Source organism: Thalassophryne amazonica, chromosome 20, assembly GCF_902500255.1.
Source record: "Thalassophryne amazonica chromosome 20, fThaAma1.1, whole genome shotgun sequence".
Lineage (NCBI taxonomy): Eukaryota > Metazoa > Chordata > Actinopteri > Batrachoidiformes > Batrachoididae > Thalassophryne > Thalassophryne amazonica.
Genome location: NC_047122.1, coordinates 44,930,954 through 44,950,205, shown reverse-complemented (window position 1 = coordinate 44,950,205; position 19,252 = coordinate 44,930,954). Strand labels below are relative to the sequence as shown.

Genomic DNA, 19,252 nt, shown 5'->3' with positions numbered 1-19,252 from the left:
AGTAATGAGAGAAAACACAATAACCCATGCATCTGTGGGAATCTGCATGTGAATTCTTTTGCGTGATCAACAGACAGAGTACATTTTGACAAATGATAATTATCTTCAAAAGTACACCGAGAACGACTTAATTTCAGACACTCTGGGTGTTTCATTGGAAGCACACTAATTATACTGAGAGGAAGAGAGAAAGAGCTGAACTCTCAACAGCTTCAAATACAGATGAGATCATTAGACTGAAACACTCACAGGGTTTTCCCATCGATCCTGTCAAAACATGGTATTGGCCTAATGAAGAGAGAATTAACAGACTCAGTTCTGTTTTGAAACGGTAACAAATCTCAGAAAGTTCCACAGTTTAAATCACTTAATGTTTACAATGTGAGCGTTACCATTCAGGTGTTGTTGTTATGGCCCAATATTCTGATTTGATCTGACACACAAACATTCGCATGCACATACATAGTGTGAGTGAGTCACGGCCAAAATGCTAAAGATCAGTCTCCTGTCTACCAACTGTGCTTAGATTACTTCCTCTGAATGGAACCTCGGCACAAGATGCTCTGCCTGACCAATGGGCCATTTTCAACATCTTGTTTGCCTCAGTCTTTTCCAGTACCTCTGACCTTTTATTCTAAAGTAAAAAAAGGTCTACATACCTCTTGTTTAAAGCAAAGCATCTTGGTTTCAACAGCCTGGTATATTTAAGTTGATGGTGCTGGAGAAGGAAACAATCATACATTCCTGCTTCATACTTTGCCGTGACTCAGTTCATTAAACAAAACAATTGGTCACAGACCAATCTCTGCTTCCTCCAATGAGTCAAAGTGTGCTTGAGCAGGACATTGAACTCTAAATTGCATCTATGCCCAAGCTTGCTAAAAAGGATCTAGATGATAAATTCGACTGGTGTTCCCCTTTGAAACGTTTGTAGACAAAGCTGAAGCTGGTGTCTATGGAAAAACCTACATGGCCAACCATCCACCCATTTCCTTCTTGAGGTGTCCAGAGAAGCTCTTACTCCAGATAAGATACAATCACTTAACATGCACTGGGTCTACACCAAGATTCCTTCCAGTAGCAACTGTTTGATAAGTCTCCAAATGGATCCATCCATCCATTTATCCATCCCTTTTTTAGACCCACTTATTCCATTTAAGGGTGATGGGGAGACCATAGATTGTGATTCTTTTCCCTGCATTGGCCAAGGATGACGCTGACGTATGAAAGCCATCTTTTATGCTGAATCAAGTTACTTTGCCAATTTGATTGGTTCTATCTCACTCAGTGACCGTCAGCGGGTGCTGGGGAAAAATTTGATGAACTGAGGTTGTTGCTGTATTGGCCGATCAAAGTCCCTTCAGCTTCTCCCTTGTTTTACTCAGGGTTGCCACAGCAGATCAGAGGTAGATCTGTATTTTGATTTGACGCCTTTTGAGCCAGATGCCCTTCCTGACGCAACCCTACATTAGATAGAGAATGGGCAGGGGTGGCTTAGCACTGTAAACAAGTGCTTAACCGCTGCGCACCACCTCTGCCCTATTGGCCAAGCAAAGTCTAGAGCAATTATATAACCCCAATCCTCCTACTGATCTCAAGTTCCATTTTTTTCCTCACACATGGACAGGACCCCAAGCTACTTGAACTCCTGGGTCAGCAACTCACTCACTGAGACTTCCATAGCAAACACGTGCCAGTCCCCCACTTCCATATTTGGTCCACAATAACAACAGACTCAGTTGTGCCCTCAATCATCAATTCTATTTCTGATTTTCAGTCTTGGAATTAATGTCTTTCTGTGGTGGTTCAAATTCAATCAGACATGAATGTGTGCTAAAACGACAAAACAAAATACCGTGCATCTTGGAAACCACATACACCTGCGTGTTTCTATGCTTCATTAGAAATGCACAGTCTTGTTCTTGCACTCCTCATTGTGCACATATCTTATGCACAAAACCGATTTGCATGCATACGCACAATGCCCATATTAAAAATAATTCACATAAGCACATGCAACCTTCTCTCTCAAGCACGTCTGCAGCCAGGCCTCCCACTCAATTATATATAGTTCAAAAGGAACAACAGCGCTTTAGACTGTGACTAATTCAGCATCTGTTCTCCTCCACACTCAGCTGATATTTGCTAATAGAGAAGCACAGCATGTTGTATACTTCTTATGCCTCTTGTACCATGACTCAATGTGGGATCACAAAACACTTGTAAGCAATAACACAGATGGAACACAAACACAGCAATGAAATACTTGACGCCATTCATACACACTAACTACTGTATGAAGGCTCATGGGGAGACATCAGCTCTGGGAAATCCTATTTTTCCACAATGAAAGGAAATAATTTGATTTCAAAGATACTGCCTTGATTAACTCCTCAATTTAGTTCAATTTAGGTGCAGTAACTGGTTTTCAATTGAGCCGACACATCCATTTTGCACTGTAAAAGCCAGAGTTTGATTTACAGCAGAAGTAAAACAATAAAGAAGGAACCTGATTTGAACTGATTTTATTTTATTTCATTATTACTATTTTTTTTTTTATTATTGTCATTTGTTCAGTCAGAGAGCGGTAGTTTCGCTGTTTCATAAAGCTGAGTAGTTTCTAATCAGGTGTACGAGTGTAGAGAAGAATAGACTCTACAAGAGTCAAGACAGAAGTCAGACTACCAGAGCAAGAATTTTAGCTGAGGAAGCTTCTGTGATTTGAAGTGAAACGTCCTCACGTCAAGCAACCCAGTCCAGTCGAAGATTCAAGCTTCTCTACGACAATTAAACTCGTAAAGTTTCCAATTCACCTAACCTGCATGTCTTTAAAATGTGGGAGGAAATCGGAGCACCTGGAGGAAACTCACACAAACACGGGGAGAGCATGCTAACTCCACACAGAAAAGCCACAGGTGGGAATCGATCCCATGACCTTCTTGCTGTGAGGCAACAGTGCTAACCGATAAGCCACCGCGCTGCCATGTAAAGGTGCCTATAAAGCTAATGAAAAGATACTGGGATCTAAAAAATTAACTGAACTTAACCCTAACTGAATACCAAGCTAACCGTAACTTATTAACTGAATAAGCAACTAAATATAAAACTAAATGAATCTCCTAACCACCAACTGGATGTGACATTAACTCAATGTACAACTAATTGAATATTAAACCAACAGAAGGAAACCGAAGCCAAATGAAACGAGAAATCTGGACTTCCGTTGACTTTTGGAGACATTATTTAACCGTCGTCCAGCTTCGTTCCTGTAGCTGGCGCTTTGTCAGAATTTTCAAACTGTTCAAACTGTTCGTTCAAATGTGAACGAATCCCAACAACAACTTCAATTCATCCGTATTCCGTTTTGCTTTCTGTCTAGACGGTTCCTCATCGTTTGAATAGTTCCTGTACTGCCAGCATTCCATTTGATTGTCTGACAATCTGAGCACAGACAGATGGACGGACGGGCGCAAAGTCTTCGCAATACCCAATGGCCATATTTTAAACCAAAGATATTTCCTCCATTTTACCTGAACTGCTCTGTTTCTTGTCCCTCCTCTCACCTTTTGTCTTGATTATAAATTATTCTCTTGTATGGCAGAACAATATTCAAAATTAGAATTCTAGCACCTCGTTACAACGCTATGAAATATTGGGTCTTGTGTCTATAGACTTAGACTGCTATAGACTTAGACTGCTGGGGGGTTTCCCATGATGCACCCAGTGTTTCTTTTTATTCACCTCTTTTGCTCTGTATGCACCACTCTGCTTTTAATCATTGGTGATTGATCTCTGCTCTCTTCCACAGCATGTCTTTTTCCTGATTCTCTCCCCTCAGCCCCAACCAGTCCCAGCAAAAGACTGCCCCTCCCTGAGCCTGGTTCTGCTGGAGGTTTCTTCCTGTTAAAAGGGAGTTTTGCCTTCCCACTGTCACCAAGTGCTTGCTCACAGGGCAGGGGTGGCCAAGTTCGATCCTCGAGAGCCTCCTGACACTCTTAGTTGTCTCCCTGCTCCAACACACCTGAATCCAATGAAAGGCTCATTAAAAGTCTGCTAACGAGTCTTTCATTAGATTCAGGTGTGTTGGAGCAGGGAGACAACTAAGAGTGTCAGGAATGTGGCTCTCGAGGACCGAACTTGGCCACCCCTGTCATAGGGGGTCGTTTTGACCGTTGGGGTTTTTCTGTAATTATTGTGTGGCTTTTGCCTTACAATATAATGCGCCTTGGGGCAACTGTTTATTGTGATTTGGCGCTATATAAATAAAATTGATTTGATTTGATTTGTGAGAAATTTCAAACATGTTGCAGAAGTATGTCTCTTTCCAATGAGGGCTTTTATCTAATGCAGCTGATGTGCCCATTCAGGTGCTACCTTTTTGAAATCTATTTTGGAAAAGCTTTCCCTTTGAGTGAAAAGGTTCTTTCATATAATTACTTTCCCATGATTGGATTTAATTACACTGTACGGCTGCACAGCGCTGTTGAATTTTTAATGCCTTTGTTTTTGGTCATATATTTCATGTCCACTCAGCTTTGCAGTGGTAAAGTGAACGCTGTGGCATGTGTGAATTAATTGTGCAGGTTTCTGCATTAATAAAAAATACCAAGTCATGTATGAATAATTTGACTCCCCTGTTGCGATTCTGAAGGAGCAACAGTGTGACGTGTGTCTGAGGGGCGACTAGAGTGTCCCAGCATGTGTCATATGTGGCAGATGAGATGCTAAAGTGGACGAAAAAGAAGCTATTCCTGTAATTCTGACAGAACAGCACCACTCCTCCTCTGAGCCTTTTTGCCACCTTTCTCCATCATTGTTCCTTCTGTCCTCCCACTTTTTCCCCATCATCTTTTGCCACTCAGTCTCTGTCTTCTTCTGTTATCCTTTCACCTCTTTTTTCATGTTTCTCTCCTGAGTCTTTCTTCATGTCACTCTTCACTACTGTGAAAAGCACTAAAGCTAAGCAACAAGTCCACATGGGCAAGAAGGGCAAAAAGCTTCTAATAAAGCTTGATCAGCAGCATTTTCTTAAGTGATCTCGATACCACTGAGGGAGGATTCTACAATGACAATGTTGCCATTACGCACCCAACATATCAAACTTTTGTTGCCATTACATACCTAACATTAGTTCGCTAATGTTGTCATTATATACCTAGCATGCTGAACATTTGATAGCTAATGCTGCCATTATATTAGTCAGCAAATGTTGCCATTACACACCCAACATATCAAACTTTTGTTGCCATTACATACCTAACATTAGTGTTATGTGTCGACACGGGTTGAGGAGCGGACCTGCGTCTGACTGAACCCAGCGCTAAAATAACCAGAAAGCGGTTCCAATAATAAAACAATTTATTTTCCCCTTTTTGTGCAATACTCGGTGTACAAACATAAAGCGCGTCTGTCTGGCGGAGTGAAGGACGGCGCGCTCTCCAGCGCCCAAAGGGATCGAAGCCCGGCGCTTCTGGACTCACGTTCACCACCAAACACCCCCCAGGTGGACACGACAAACCGACTCTGTGAAGGATAGAAAAGGTGAGGTAAGTCAGCAGCTACAACTAATATCCTTCAAAGGCACACACTATCAGCAACACATTCAGGTCTGAATTTAAGCTTTATGTAAATGAGCAGCTTCTCACAACAGGTGGAGGATCATCAGTCCGCACGCCACGGCCATGAGAAGCGAGCTGCACAACTCTCATCAATATTCACATATACTGCGTAACAAAATACCAAATTACTGTTAACAATTATTCAGACAATCAAATCACCTCTGATGTGTGCTGACAGCATGTGTCCCTCACCCGTCCTCCTTCACAGGCACGATGTGTCAAACCCAGGCGCGGTCCTCAGCGTCTCACAAACGAACATCACAAGGTCGAGTTCCCGGCAATTCTGCTTGAATCACACATGGCTTAAATGCAGAACGCCATCTCATTATCTGCTTCAGCTGAAAGTCTTTAAGGTTGCACGTGAGCATCATCCACAGGTGCTGCATATCACGTTGATGAGGGTGAAGGACTCTTCTGCCATCACCTTCTCCACAGACAATAAATTAGTTTGCATACCACCTGGAGAGCAAAGAAAAGAAAAGAACACCAAAATGTCCAGCCAAACCCCCCCAACACACAACAATTAGTTCACTAATGTTGTCATTATATACCTAGCATGCTGAACATTTGATAGCTAATGCTGCCATTATATTAGTCAGCAAATGTTGCCATTACACACCTAACATTTGTTAGCTATTGTCATTATATATATAGCATGCTAAACATTCCATAGCTAATGCTGCCATTACATTAGTCAGCAGATGTTTCCATTTACACACCTAACATTTGTTAGCTAATGTTGTCATTATATACCTAGCATGCTGAACATTTGATAGCTAATGCTGCCATTATATTAGTCAGCAAATGTTGCCATTACACACCTAACATTTGTTAGCTATTGTCATTATATATATAGCATGCTAAACATTCCATAGCTAATGCTGCCATTACATTAGTCAGCAGATATTTCCATTTACACACCTAACATTTGTTAGCTAATGTTGTCATTATATACCTAGCATGCTGAACATTTGATAGCTAATGCTGCCATTATATTAGTCAGCAAATGTTGCCATTACACACCTAACATTTGTTAGCTAATGTTGTCATTATATACCTAGCATGCTGAACATGAAAAAAATCTCCTTTAACAGTGGAATATCCGGATAAAATGCTGAAACCGACTTCTTCTGAAACTTCTCTGTTCTCTCACGATGTCCTGGATCAATAGAGCCTGAAATGTGGAGGTTTTCAGCTTGAAACAGGCTGATGACGCCACCTGAGAGCGCTGCACGACGTCTCGCACTGTGGGAAGTCCTTAAAGCGACAGTGTCACCTCAAAATCTCTCATCAGCCGTTAAAATTTTCACTGAAAACCAGCTTAATTTTTTGAACCGTGTCCACTTCGATGTGTCTCACAGGTTTAGAAAAAAGTTTGATCAAACAAAGCGCCAGTCTCTCAGCAACTTCTCAAAGGAATTCCGACGAGGGGCTGGACGACTCCTCCCACAAGGAGTGCTCACAGGCGAATGACGTCACCGACAGGCGTGGAAAAACTCACGCATGCGCACGAGGGTTCAAGCATGTCTGACGTAAAAACATATGAATGAAATCCATATAGTTTTTGAAAAAAATAAAAGGACCTATACTTTATGGACAGACCTCGTATATAGCATGCTAAACATTCCACAGCTAATGCTGCCATTACATTAGTCAGCAGATGTTGCCATTTACACACCTAACACACCTAACATTTGTTAGCTAATGTTGTTATTATATACCTAGCATGCTGAACATTTGATAGCTAATGCTGCCATTACATTAGTCAACAAATGTTGCCATTACACACTTAACATACCTAACATTTGACAGCTAATGTTGCCATTATATACCTTGCATGCTGAACATTTGATAGCTAATGCTGCCATTACATTAGTCAGCAAATGTTGCCACTACACACCTAACATACCTAACATTTGACAGTTAATGTTGCCATTATATATCTAGTATACTGAACAATAGGGCCCCTTCACACATAGTGCGAAGTTTGGTCGAAGTGCGCATGAAGCAGAAATCGTGTGAAAACGTGTGAAAACGTCCCTGCCTCGAACGCTTTGTACACCTGTTGCTATAACTATCTGCGCACACCAGCGGCTGAAAGACAGAGTGTGCGCTGTGCAAACCCATCAATCCCTCTAGCGGCAGATGTTGGCCAAATTCCAGCTGACACGCACGAACATCTAACACCGCTCATTTGGCACTTAGAAAATGTGTGGCCATTCGCACTCTTGGCACGACAACAGTCTGCAGACAGTCACTGTCGTACTGGCAGTAAAATTTGTCTAAGTTCCCCACGAGTGTGGCTTTGGTGTGTGTGCTGAACTGACAGGAAGTGTCCGCCCACTGAAGCAGCTGTGGAGATCTGTCATTTTGAACATCCCAGCTGGACAACATGTACTGTGTTGGGACGGACATGGACTAACAACTGCCCACTGTGACCCATGTGTGTCTGTTTGCTGTCATCACGTGGACATAAATAAAAAGATATATCGCTGTGGCAATAAATGTTGTGGGCTGCAGCATGCATGCGCTCCCTCGCTGCAGCCCATTGATAGGCTGCCCCCAGGTTGAAACGGACCATCAGATCAGAACACGCAGCGGCGATCTGACTTTCATATCACCCACGTGAGGTCTGTTCCATATGACACGGTGTCAGCTGGCTGTACACACAGCAGCAGATGTGGACATGAGAAGAGCGAACTGCTTCTCATTAATGTTATTTCATGACTGTACGTCTGTGACCATGGGTCATCTACAGAGGAACATGGACCATATTTGTATTGCCCCTTTGATAAGATGGATTCAATATAAAATGCTGCGTTTTTTATGGTGTATGTTTTTTTTTTAAATACCTCCATCTCTTTGTTGATTTCAGTCATTATTCCTGCGCTGTTTACAGGCCAGTGATGGTAGCTCAGTGGTAAAGTTTCAGGCTGTAATCAGTAAAGTGCACGTACAAATCCTGTGGGTTGTATGTTTAGCTGGGTTTTATTTTTTATTTATTCCACATCAGCGGTGCAATGTGGTTCCACAGGTACCAGTTGGTTGTTTATGTTTTATTTATTCCACATCAGCGGTGCGATATGGTGCACCTCGCACTGTGTTCCTGCTCAAAAGACACCGTCGCGTGCACAAACCCTCGCACTGGGAACGTGCACGCCTGCCTGTCGGTGCGATGTTTCATGGTGCGCTAATTCCAACTGTTTCACACTGTTTCGCCGTATTCGACCAAACTTCGCACTATATGTGAAGGGGCCTTTAGTTAGCTCATGCTGCCATTACGTTAATCATCAAATGTTGCCATTACACACATAGACTGTATATATATTGAAAAAAGTCTGCATGATGTCACCCACTGGTTTTCTATAAAGACTGGTGTCGCTGACCGAATGGTCCCCCCTAAAAATCGGTCTGCCCTGTCTTCATTGAGCATGCGTCATTTCTGTGTGTCAGCCGCGGTTCACCAATTATCACCTCGTTTCTGGTTCAAACTGCACTCCAGTCATCATCTATCTCAACGACAGATATCTGAATGCTTTTGTACAACAATCTTTTCCACATAAATTCAGCATTATTTCATAATAAAAGATGGAGGAAGCGATCAGAGCACCACAGCCAATGAGCTGCTAGCTCCGCTCACTGCGCCTCCGCCATTTCAAAGCGTCAGTAGCGACTCACCGATTATCACCTTGTTTCTGCTTAAAACAGCCTCGTTTCTGCTTAAAATTGACTTTAGATGACTTTAGACTTTGATTTCAGAGGTTTTACTTTGTCATTTGATGGTTAATAATCACATTATTTCCTTTGATCGCTTTGGGTGTATAGACTCGGTCTCAGACGAGCTGCTGTGGTCCCAAATGACACATGCACAGTGAAGGCAGGGCAATTTTTAGGGGGGGGCCGTTTGGTCTGCGATACCGAGAACAGCCAAAATGACTGTACGCCAAACAGACATACGTACACAACAACACGAGTGGCTGCTGCCACTGGACTCAGAGTTACGGTAGGAGGCTACGAGAGGAGGAAGAGTCGCTGAACTCAGCAGCTGTCACTCAAAGCAACCACACCCACAATTATACAGAACTTTATTGCTTAAAATGTTTTAAACTAAGAAGTTAGAAAAAGATTCACCACCCGTAGCATTGCCATGGAGGAGGAAGCTATCTATAGGGTGGACAAATAAAATGTTACCACTTTTTGATCATACACAAGTTTTTGAAATGAGAACTTATTCGAAAATTTTATTTACGGACTTGTAAAAGAAGCATCAAATAAACATTTGATAGCAAAGCTTTTCCACTTTCTCTTGTTTTCCGCACAGTTCAATAATTGATGACATTTTTTAATGGTACGACTTAAAAAAGTGGTAACATTTTATTGGCCCACCCTGTATTCACCTTATTCAGGAAGTCAGGGTGGGCGGCTTCATTTTGGCAAGCAACTTCCGGTTTGCCACTGCGTCAATGATTATCTCCGTGGGAACACAGTACGATATAAGTGTCCAAACATGAGCAGCATTAATTGTTCAGTTTGTGGGTGCCACAACAACTGGAAGAAGAGGAAACTATCACTTTCAGAACAATGTTTTGAACATGGAAAGCAGAGATCTGAGTGCTGTGGACCAGCATTTAACTTGTTCCCTCCTCCATTGAAATACCAGGATCTCTGGTGCTGGATAAAGGCGCTGAATTTGAAAAATCCACCCAAACGTCCCTGTCTGTTCTTTTCATTTTATGGAGAAAAAAACCCACACCACTGGATCTTTACCCAGAGAAATTATTGAACTATAACGCTCCGTTGAAGAAGCCACGACGGATGCTAGTGAGACAAGCGGGTAAGCTGTGTTTGTAGCATTAGCTGCTATCTTATTTGCTCATTTTCTGGCGTTTGATACAACCAAACACTGCATGAAATAACACCATACGTATATTAACGTTACATAATCTTGGCATTACGGTGGTACTACCTGTTGGGTATGTTTCTGTGTAGGCTCTCAGTTGTCCAGGTGGTTTCCATAGTAGAGAAGCTTGAATCTTCGACTGGACTGGGTTGCTTGACGTGAGGACGTTTCGCTTCAAATCACAGAAGCTTCCTCAGCTAAAATTCTTGCTCTGGTAGTCTTACTTCTGTCTTGACTCTTGTAGAGAAGAATAAACCAGAAGCCAACAAAAGCTGGAGTTTTTAACCTAACCAGACCCCTCCTACCGAGAGGCCGACTGCTATAGGCCAGTGACTAAACAATAGCTCTAATTAGCACCTATTGTGCTCTAGTTAGCACTCTCCTAATGATGGGATGGAAGCCTCCCCTGATGGCTCCCTTGACGACTCTCCTGATGACGTGAATGACTCATTACCATGAACAAAAGACTGAAACTGCTTTGACCTGAGTACCCCATTGTAAACAGGGGACAAAGCGTGTCTGAGACCCGCCCCCCGGTTAAGGCTGGGTTTCAACTGTTTTGCAAAGAATGCTTCCTTGACACCTCTCTCAAACCATTTCTTCTCTCTGGCTAAGATTTTAACTTCCTTGTCCTCAAATGTGTGGTTAGTGTCTTTCAGGTGGAGATGAACTGCAGACTGAGGTCCACTGGCGACCTCTCTGCAGTGCTGGTATAGCCTCTTATTTAAAGGTTGCTTAGTCTCACCTATGTAGTGTTCATTACAGTTTTCCTGACATCTGATATAATACACTACATTGCTCTGTTTGTAACTAGGGATCCTGTCCTTAGGGTGAACTAATTTCTGTCTCAAGGTGTTAACCGGTTTAAAGTAAACTGGGATTTTGTGCTGTCTGAAGATCCTCTGTAGTTTTTCCCCTACTCCTGCTAAATAAGGGAGAGACACTCCTCTTCTTCTTGTCTCCATCTCCTGTCTATCTGGTCTCTTTGTTTTCTGGGACTTCTGCATTTTGTCCAGGGACCATCGTGGGTACCCACATACTGTGAGGGCTTTCCATAGAAGTTGTTGTTCTTTAGTCCTTCCCTCTGCAGTTGTGGGCACCTGTAGGGCTCTGTGTTGAAGAGTCCTGATCACCCCGAGCTTGTGTTCAAGGGGGTGGTTTGAGCCAAAGAGCAGATATTGGTCAGTGTGAGTGGGTTTTCTGTAAACCTCTGTCTGGAGCTGCCTGTTCTCTCCAATCGTAACATCACAGTCCAAGAAGGCTAAATGGTTGTTTCTGGCATCCTCATGTATGAACTTGATATTGGAATGGAATCCACCGAATTGATGTGTTCTGTAAAGTCCTCGACCTCCTGTTGCTTGATTTTAACCCATGTGTCATCGACATATCTGAACCAGTGACTAGGAGAGATGCCCGTGAACGACGTCAAGGCTATCTTCTCCACTCGCTCCATGTACAGATTGGCCACAATGGGGGATACCGGAGACCCCATCGCACAACCATGGATCTGCCTGTAGTAATTCCCCCTAAACAGGAAATACGTGGTGTTAAGACAGATCTCCAAGAGTTGGCAGATGTGGTCTGGTGTGAGTTTGGTCCATTCAGGTAGAGACACATCCTCCAGCAGTCTCTGCCACACAGCTGACATGGCCTCAGCGGTGGGGATGCAGGTGAACAAGTCACATCAAATGACACCATAGTTTCATCTGCCTCCAGCTGCAGGTCCTTGATGTTGTTCACAAAATTTTGTGTTCTCCACATGGTGGAGAACACCACCATGGTGTTCTCCAGTCTGTGGACTGCCCAAAATCCACAAACAGGACGTGCCACTCAGGCCTATTGTAAGTAGCACAGATTCCATCACATACAATCTGGCCAAGCACCTCAAGTGGATTTTGGCTCCCCTAGTGGGTAACTCAGACCACCATGTGTGATTCTGTGATTTGAAGCGAAACGTCGTCACGTCAAGCAACCCAGTCCAGTCGAAGATTCAAGCTTCTCTACTACCTGTTGGGTAGTATTTTAACTTGATTGTGCTTTTATACGAGCTTCAGCGGTGCTGTGCGGCACAAAGCTCGTAGTTCCTCATAGCGAAACTGTCCACGTTGAGTGACAACACAAAGTAGTTAAAAATAATCGAGGGCCACTTTTTCATGTCATCTTCCCACTCTGTTATGACCCGTGGGTGAGCCAGAGTCGATCCCTTTGAGCTTTTCAAAAAGGTTTTTGTTTCTATCCATGTAATATCTTCCAATGTTCTGTATTGAAAACACCGCTCACCGGAAGTCCTAATCCAAACCGGAAATGCCTCTGCTGTAAAAGTGGGTGGGGCTGAATAAGGTGAATAAGGACTAAAACCACTTTTTGTACCAGGCTGTAAACATGTTAATTTCTGCTCTAAAGTTGGACATTTTAACATGGAGTCCTGTGGGAAATTGCTCTGAAAGTGGCCAGTCAAGGAACTATAAGAAATATGACTCAGGCTCGAATGTTGCCGCTTGATTATACACTTAACATACCTAACATTTGTTAGCTAAATGTTGCCATTACACACCTAGTATTAGCTAACTAGGCAAGACAAATGTTAGCTTTCGCTAAATAATAGTTAACTTGCAGTTTAACGCAAAAGTAGCTAATGTTAGCGTCCATATGTAGACATGCAACACAATCTAAGTGCATTAACAACCTAGATAGTTACTTACATTAAACCTACTTTGTTTTTTGCCGGGCAAATAGACTTAAATGAGCCACTGCAATGACTGAAGTGAAGCAGGCAACCAGATGTTCAACTAATGTGAAGAAACAATCAACTTTTGGAGTGTCTGAAATCATATTACAAGATTCATGTAGGCAGGAGTATGGGGGACGGTGGTGCAACTCTTAGTTAGAAGGGTTGGACCCTCACACCCCTTGTAATTCATACCATGCTTATATGTTGGCTACTAGTACTAAAAAAAAAAAATCCCGTTTGTAGTGTTTTGGGTTAATTCTGAATTAATGAAGTTGGTTCACGCTGTTCGTCTCTGTAACAGAAATATGAGTAATGGGAGATCTATGAAAGCCAGCAGGGCAGCAGGGGAGCATGCTGGGAGCGATTTGCAGTACTAAGCATGCAGTGTCATTGTGACACATCGTGCACAGTTGTGTGGGCGTCTGTCTGAGCGTGTTTGTGTGGTGTTGAGAATGGCAGGCTTATCTGTCTGTTGAACGCTTGAATCTACCTTCTTTGTTTTGTCCATTGCCTTCAGTATGGACATGTTCAGGTCCTCTAAAGCAGCAAGAACGTTCTCGTACTCTCCGAGGTGCTGGGAGAAATAATCTTTGCAGCAGAAAAAACACAAGGGAGAAACATTTTGTGAGTACGGAAATCACAATGTATGATTTTCTAATAATTTATTTATATGTTATTGCATGAAATAAGTATTTGAACACCTACCAACCAGCAAGAATTCTGGCTCACACAGACCTGTTAATTTTTCTTTAAGAAGCCCTCTTATTCTGCACTTTTTACCTGTATTAATTGTACCTGTTTGAACTTGTTACCTGTATAAAAGACACCTGTTCACACACTCAATCAATCACACTTCAACCTGTCCACCATAGCCTAGACCAAAGAGCTGTCTAAGGACACCAGGGACAAAACTGTAGACCTGCACAAGGCTGGGATGGACTACAGAACAACAGACAAGCAGCTTGGTAGAAGACAACAACTGTTATGATTATTTATTAGAAAGTGGAGAAACACAAGATGACTGTCAATCTCCCTCGGTCTGGGATTCCATGCAAGATCTCACTTTGTGGGGTAAGGATGATTCTGAGAAAGCTCAGAACTACACCTGAAGAGAGCTGGGACCACAGTCACAAAGATTACATTAGTAACACATGATGCTGTCATGGTTTAAAATCCTGCAGGGCAGCAAGGTCCCCCTGCTCGATCCAGCACATGTCCAGGCCCATTTGAAGTTCACCAGTGACCATCTGGATGATCCAGAGGAGGCATGGGAGAAGGTCATTGGTCAGATGAGACCAGAATAGAGCTTTTTGGAGTCAACTCCACTTACCATGTTTAGAGGACGAGAACAACCCCAAGAAAATCATCCCAACCATGAAGCATGGGGATGGAAACATCATACTCTGGGGGTGGTCTTCTGCAAAGGGGACAGGACGACTGCACCGCATTGAAGGGAGGATGGATGGGGTCATGTATTGCGAGATTTTGGCAAACAACCTCCTTCCCTCAGTAAGAGCATTGAAGATGGGTCATGGCTGGGTCTTCCAGCATGACAATGACCCCAAACACACAGCCAGGGCAACTAAGGAGGGGCTCTGTAAGAAGCATTTCAAGGTCCTGGAGTGGCCTGGCCAGTCTCCAGACCTGAACTCAATAGAAAATCTTTGGAGGGAGCTGAAACTCCAAACCTGAAAGATCTAGAGAAGATCTGTATGGAGTAGTGGACCAAAATCCCTGCTGCAGTGTGTGAAAACCTGGTGAAAAACTACAGGAAACATTTGACCTCTGTAACTGCAAACAAAGGCTACTGTACCAAATATTAACATTGATTTTCACAGGTGTTGAAATACTTATTTACAGCAGTAACATACAAATAAATTATAAAAAAAAACATACATTGTAATTTCCGGATTTTTGTTTAGATTGTCTCTGACAGTGGACATGCACCTAAGATGAAAATTTCAGACCCCTCCATGATTTCTAAGTGGGAGAACTTGCAAAATCGCAGGGTGTTCAAATACTTATTTTCCTCACTGTATATATAATAAAGTTGTTCTTATTTAATCAAGGAATCAACTTACCACAGAGTTCATCTGTATCCACGTTGCTAGAGCGCACACACACACACACACACACACACACACACACACACACACACACACACACACACACACACACACACACACACACACACACACACAAAAAACACAAATATATACTTAAAATAGAGAATTAATATAAATAAACTAAGTCCTGAAAAAGTGACGTGAGGCAGCAGTAGCTGTGAGGAGTGAGTAAAACATGCTGTGAGTCATTTGTTTACTCCATAGGGATGCATGAGAGGCCATTGGGCTACTAAGGTCATTCTTCTCCAGAAACCGTTGTGTAATTGTATTATTCGGGATGGATGCTCAGACACGCCTGAGTTTCTGAAGTGTGTGTTTGACACAGAGCAGTGGAGAGACACTTTAATGACTTCATTTCCCTTCTCCCTTTGTGCCACAGTAACACATAAGTGTGCATCATGTTGGCTAATCAGAGTTTCCGTCCAGCAAATTGCTCTGTTCTTTAATGCACTCTTGTGATGGACATGATCGTGAGGATGGGGATGATTTGTGGATGCTCAGGATTGTTCAGTCAGATTCTAAAATTAAAAATGAGAACAATGGCTCCAGTTTCCAATTGGATATGCATGGTGAAACATGTAAACATGGATCTTTCACTGTAAAGATCAATAATAATTCAACTTAACCTGTTAAGTTTCAGCTTTTGTAGGGGTTGTCATTGTTTCTGATCAATGCAGTCATCATTTTCACACCCAGCACCAATGCTGTGTAAACAGCAAATGTACTTCCTAGCGTCTGTACGCCCATGGACATGTTGGCCTTAAAATCAGGCAAATCAGGCACACTCAGCCTTAAGCATGGTTTACACATAGACGGTTTTGTCCGCGGGTAGTACGTAGACCGAAGTTTGCGGTAGTTCCGGCTGTTTTTGCGGTGGAAAGGGGCGGAGCATTTCACCGGCGTTTTGACCATCGTACTAGTCGCAAATACGCGAATAAAACGCCGCTAATTCTGCCGCTAATAAAGCGGCGTTTTGACACCGTAGCATCCGGCACACGTCAGGCAACGGGGGTTAATACCCAGTTCTATCCTTTACAATCGCAGGTTAAGACATGCGTCAGAACGGCGGTGTTCTGCTGCCGCCGATAATGCCCTGTGTACCGCTGGATTTATCCAGGCAAATCCTGCGTTACTCCAGGAACTTTTGCATATAGGCACCGCCCCCAGAGTATAATAGGCTGAAGCAGCAGGAATACATGCCTCTGTCACTGCAGGGGGAGGGAGATCATCCTCAGCCTTTTCTTCTCCTTTTCCCCTCCTCAACATGTTGCTCTGTCTCCACCACAGGGCTACCCTCTGCTTCTGAACCAGACCTGTTGGTAAGTCCTTGCCGCTGCCAGTTTTCTTTTAGGAGGAATACTGGAGCTTTTCTGCAAAAATATCTGGAGCTGGCCGCGAGTGAGAGGCCTGCATGCAGCGCGCTAGTGTTTTTATATTGACCGCCGCCTATCGGCCATTTGGAACACCGTTAACCGGGAGGTGGCGTTTAGAATGGTGTACTATCTGCTAGCGCCGCCGTTTTGTCTGTCTCTGTCGCCGGTTAAAACACCCTTGAGGACGCCGATGTGGGCTCTATCGCCGTTTTACACGCTGTTGATTAGGGATACAACGCCGGCCGCCAATTACAGCGGTGTAAACTGCGGCACTACAGGAAGGGGCAGGATGAAACGGTGATTAAAAAGTATCAAACGCCGTTGTTCGTGTTGTCTCCGTCGTCACGCGAATTCTCTGGGAGTGCTCCTGGAATTATTCGACATGTTGAATAATTTTTTTCAATGATTCCCGGTAAAGCCGGAACTAAGCCACGACCCCTAGTGCCGGCATTAACAACGGCGTGTGATCCTTAAGACGGCCAAAAATTCTTCCGGGACGCTTCCGGGAGCTCTTACTGTCTATGTGTAAACGGGGCTTTAGTGTTGGTGCACTGCTTCAGTGACTGCACCATAGACTGACACCCCCCTCCCCCCAAAAAAACCCTGATCTAAAGGAGAATGTTGACACTTTTCAGCAGAAGGCTTTTACAAAGTACAGTTCAGTCATTTTGACCCCCAAATCAATAGACCTCATGGGATCAACTTGCTTAATACACATACAGTACATCTGGAAATTATTCACAACGCTTCAGTTTTTCCACATTTTGTTATATTACAGCATATTCCAAAATGGATGAAATTCATTTTTCATTTTTTTAGACGGGTGTCCAGCTCTAGGAAGAGTCCTGGTGGATCTGTACTTCTTCCATTTACAGATGATGCAGGCCACTGTGCACATTGGGACCTTCAAAGCAGCAGAAATGTTTCAGTCCCCTTCCCCAGATTTGTGCCTGTCTCAGAGGTCTACAGACAATTCCTTTGACTTCATGCTTGGTTTGTGCTCTGACATGCACTGTCACCTGTGGGACCTTATATGTAGACAGGTGTGTGCCTTTCAAAATCATGTCCAGTCAACTGAACCTCATCTCAACATCTCAAGGATGATCAGTGGAAACAAGATGCACCTGAGCTCAATTTTGAGCCTCATAGGCTGTGAATACTTATGTACATGTGATTTCTTAGTTTTTTTTTTTATTATTATCTTTAATAAATTTGCAAAAATCTCAAAAGCTTTTTCACACTGTCATTAATGAGTGTTGTGTGTAGAAGTTTGAGGAAAACAATGACTTCATCCATTTTGGAATAGGGTTGTAACATAACAAAATGTGGAAAAAGTGAAGCGCTGTGAAGGCTTTCCAGATGCACTGTACCAAGTTTGGTGACAATTAGGCAGTTGGGAAAGAAGTTATTGCACTTCTTCTTGCAGATTACACTGCAGTGAGCATGGCCTTTGACATATTGACCCCCAAAACAATACGCTTGTTGAGGTTACAATGTGTAACGCATGTACCAAGTTTATTGAAAATCAGGCCACTACAATTGAAGTTATCTCACTCATAAGTGAAATGTTGCGTGACTGGCAGATTCCCTACACGTGATGGTGTCTAGGCCACTGGCTGTACCATGAGGTTTTGGGGGGGGGGGGGGGGGGGCGGTAATCTAAGAACTGATGTGCACTCGGTGTGAACTGTGGTGAAGTGACAGAACAAAACACACAATATACTGTAAAGTTGATACAGTAAAGAGAGGAAAAAAGCATCATGACAGCACAAATCAGATGACACACGTCATGTGAAATTTGTTTTTCCTGCATTTGATTATGTTCATCTGTATTAGTATCTGAGCCGCTGTCTCTACCAGGCTGCAATCAAACACAGTCTCAAAAAGAACATCTGGGTCATTTCAGCATTGTAATATGGGTAATATTACTACTTTTATCCATACAAGTGACTAAATAGAACTTATTTTGCCCTATTAGTGATTTTTTAACTTAGATGTGTGCATATGAGACGTGACAATAAAGTGATTTCTTTGTCTTTATTGAAGTGTTTGCAGTTCACTTTAAATTCCAGACTCTGTGACAAAATACAATAACTTCAAGCACAACTGTTTCCTCTTTGCTGATGTGACATCATCATCATCATCATCATCATCTTCTTCTTCTTCAGGGTTGTGATGTAATCTGCAGCATCGGCCGTTACAGATGCCCGGCACACACATAAGCCCTTTTCTGCTCACAGTCAATGTCACTGAAATGTTTATCTGTGGACACACATTAGAAATTAAACCTCTCATTAACAAAGACGATGGTTATTCCTTGAAACCTGAATAAGTTGGCAGTACTCAAAAAAAAAAAAAAAAGTAATTGCGGTAAATTATTATTATTATTACTTTTGGGGAGGTGATAGTCTAGTGGTTATGGCGTTGGGCTTGAGACCAGAAGATTCTCAGTTCAAATCCCAGTCTGGATGGAAAATCACAAAGGGCCCTTGGGCATGGTCTTT

At 42.9% G+C, this 19,252-nt stretch overlaps 1 protein-coding gene across 1 annotated transcript in view; it reads right to left on the bottom strand.

Moving 5' to 3' along the window:
* Positions 1 to 19,252, bottom strand: part of necab1 (N-terminal EF-hand calcium binding protein 1) — a 98,574-nt gene that overhangs the window by 32,740 nt on the left and 46,582 nt on the right. The window contains exons 4-5 of the mRNA XM_034160142.1: positions 15,331 to 15,356; positions 13,740 to 13,837 (exon numbers count right to left, since the gene is read on the bottom strand). Of these exons, the coding sequence (XP_034016033.1) occupies positions 13,740 to 13,837; positions 15,331 to 15,356 (124 nt within the window). The remainder of the gene's footprint in view (positions 1 to 13,739; positions 13,838 to 15,330; positions 15,357 to 19,252) is intronic.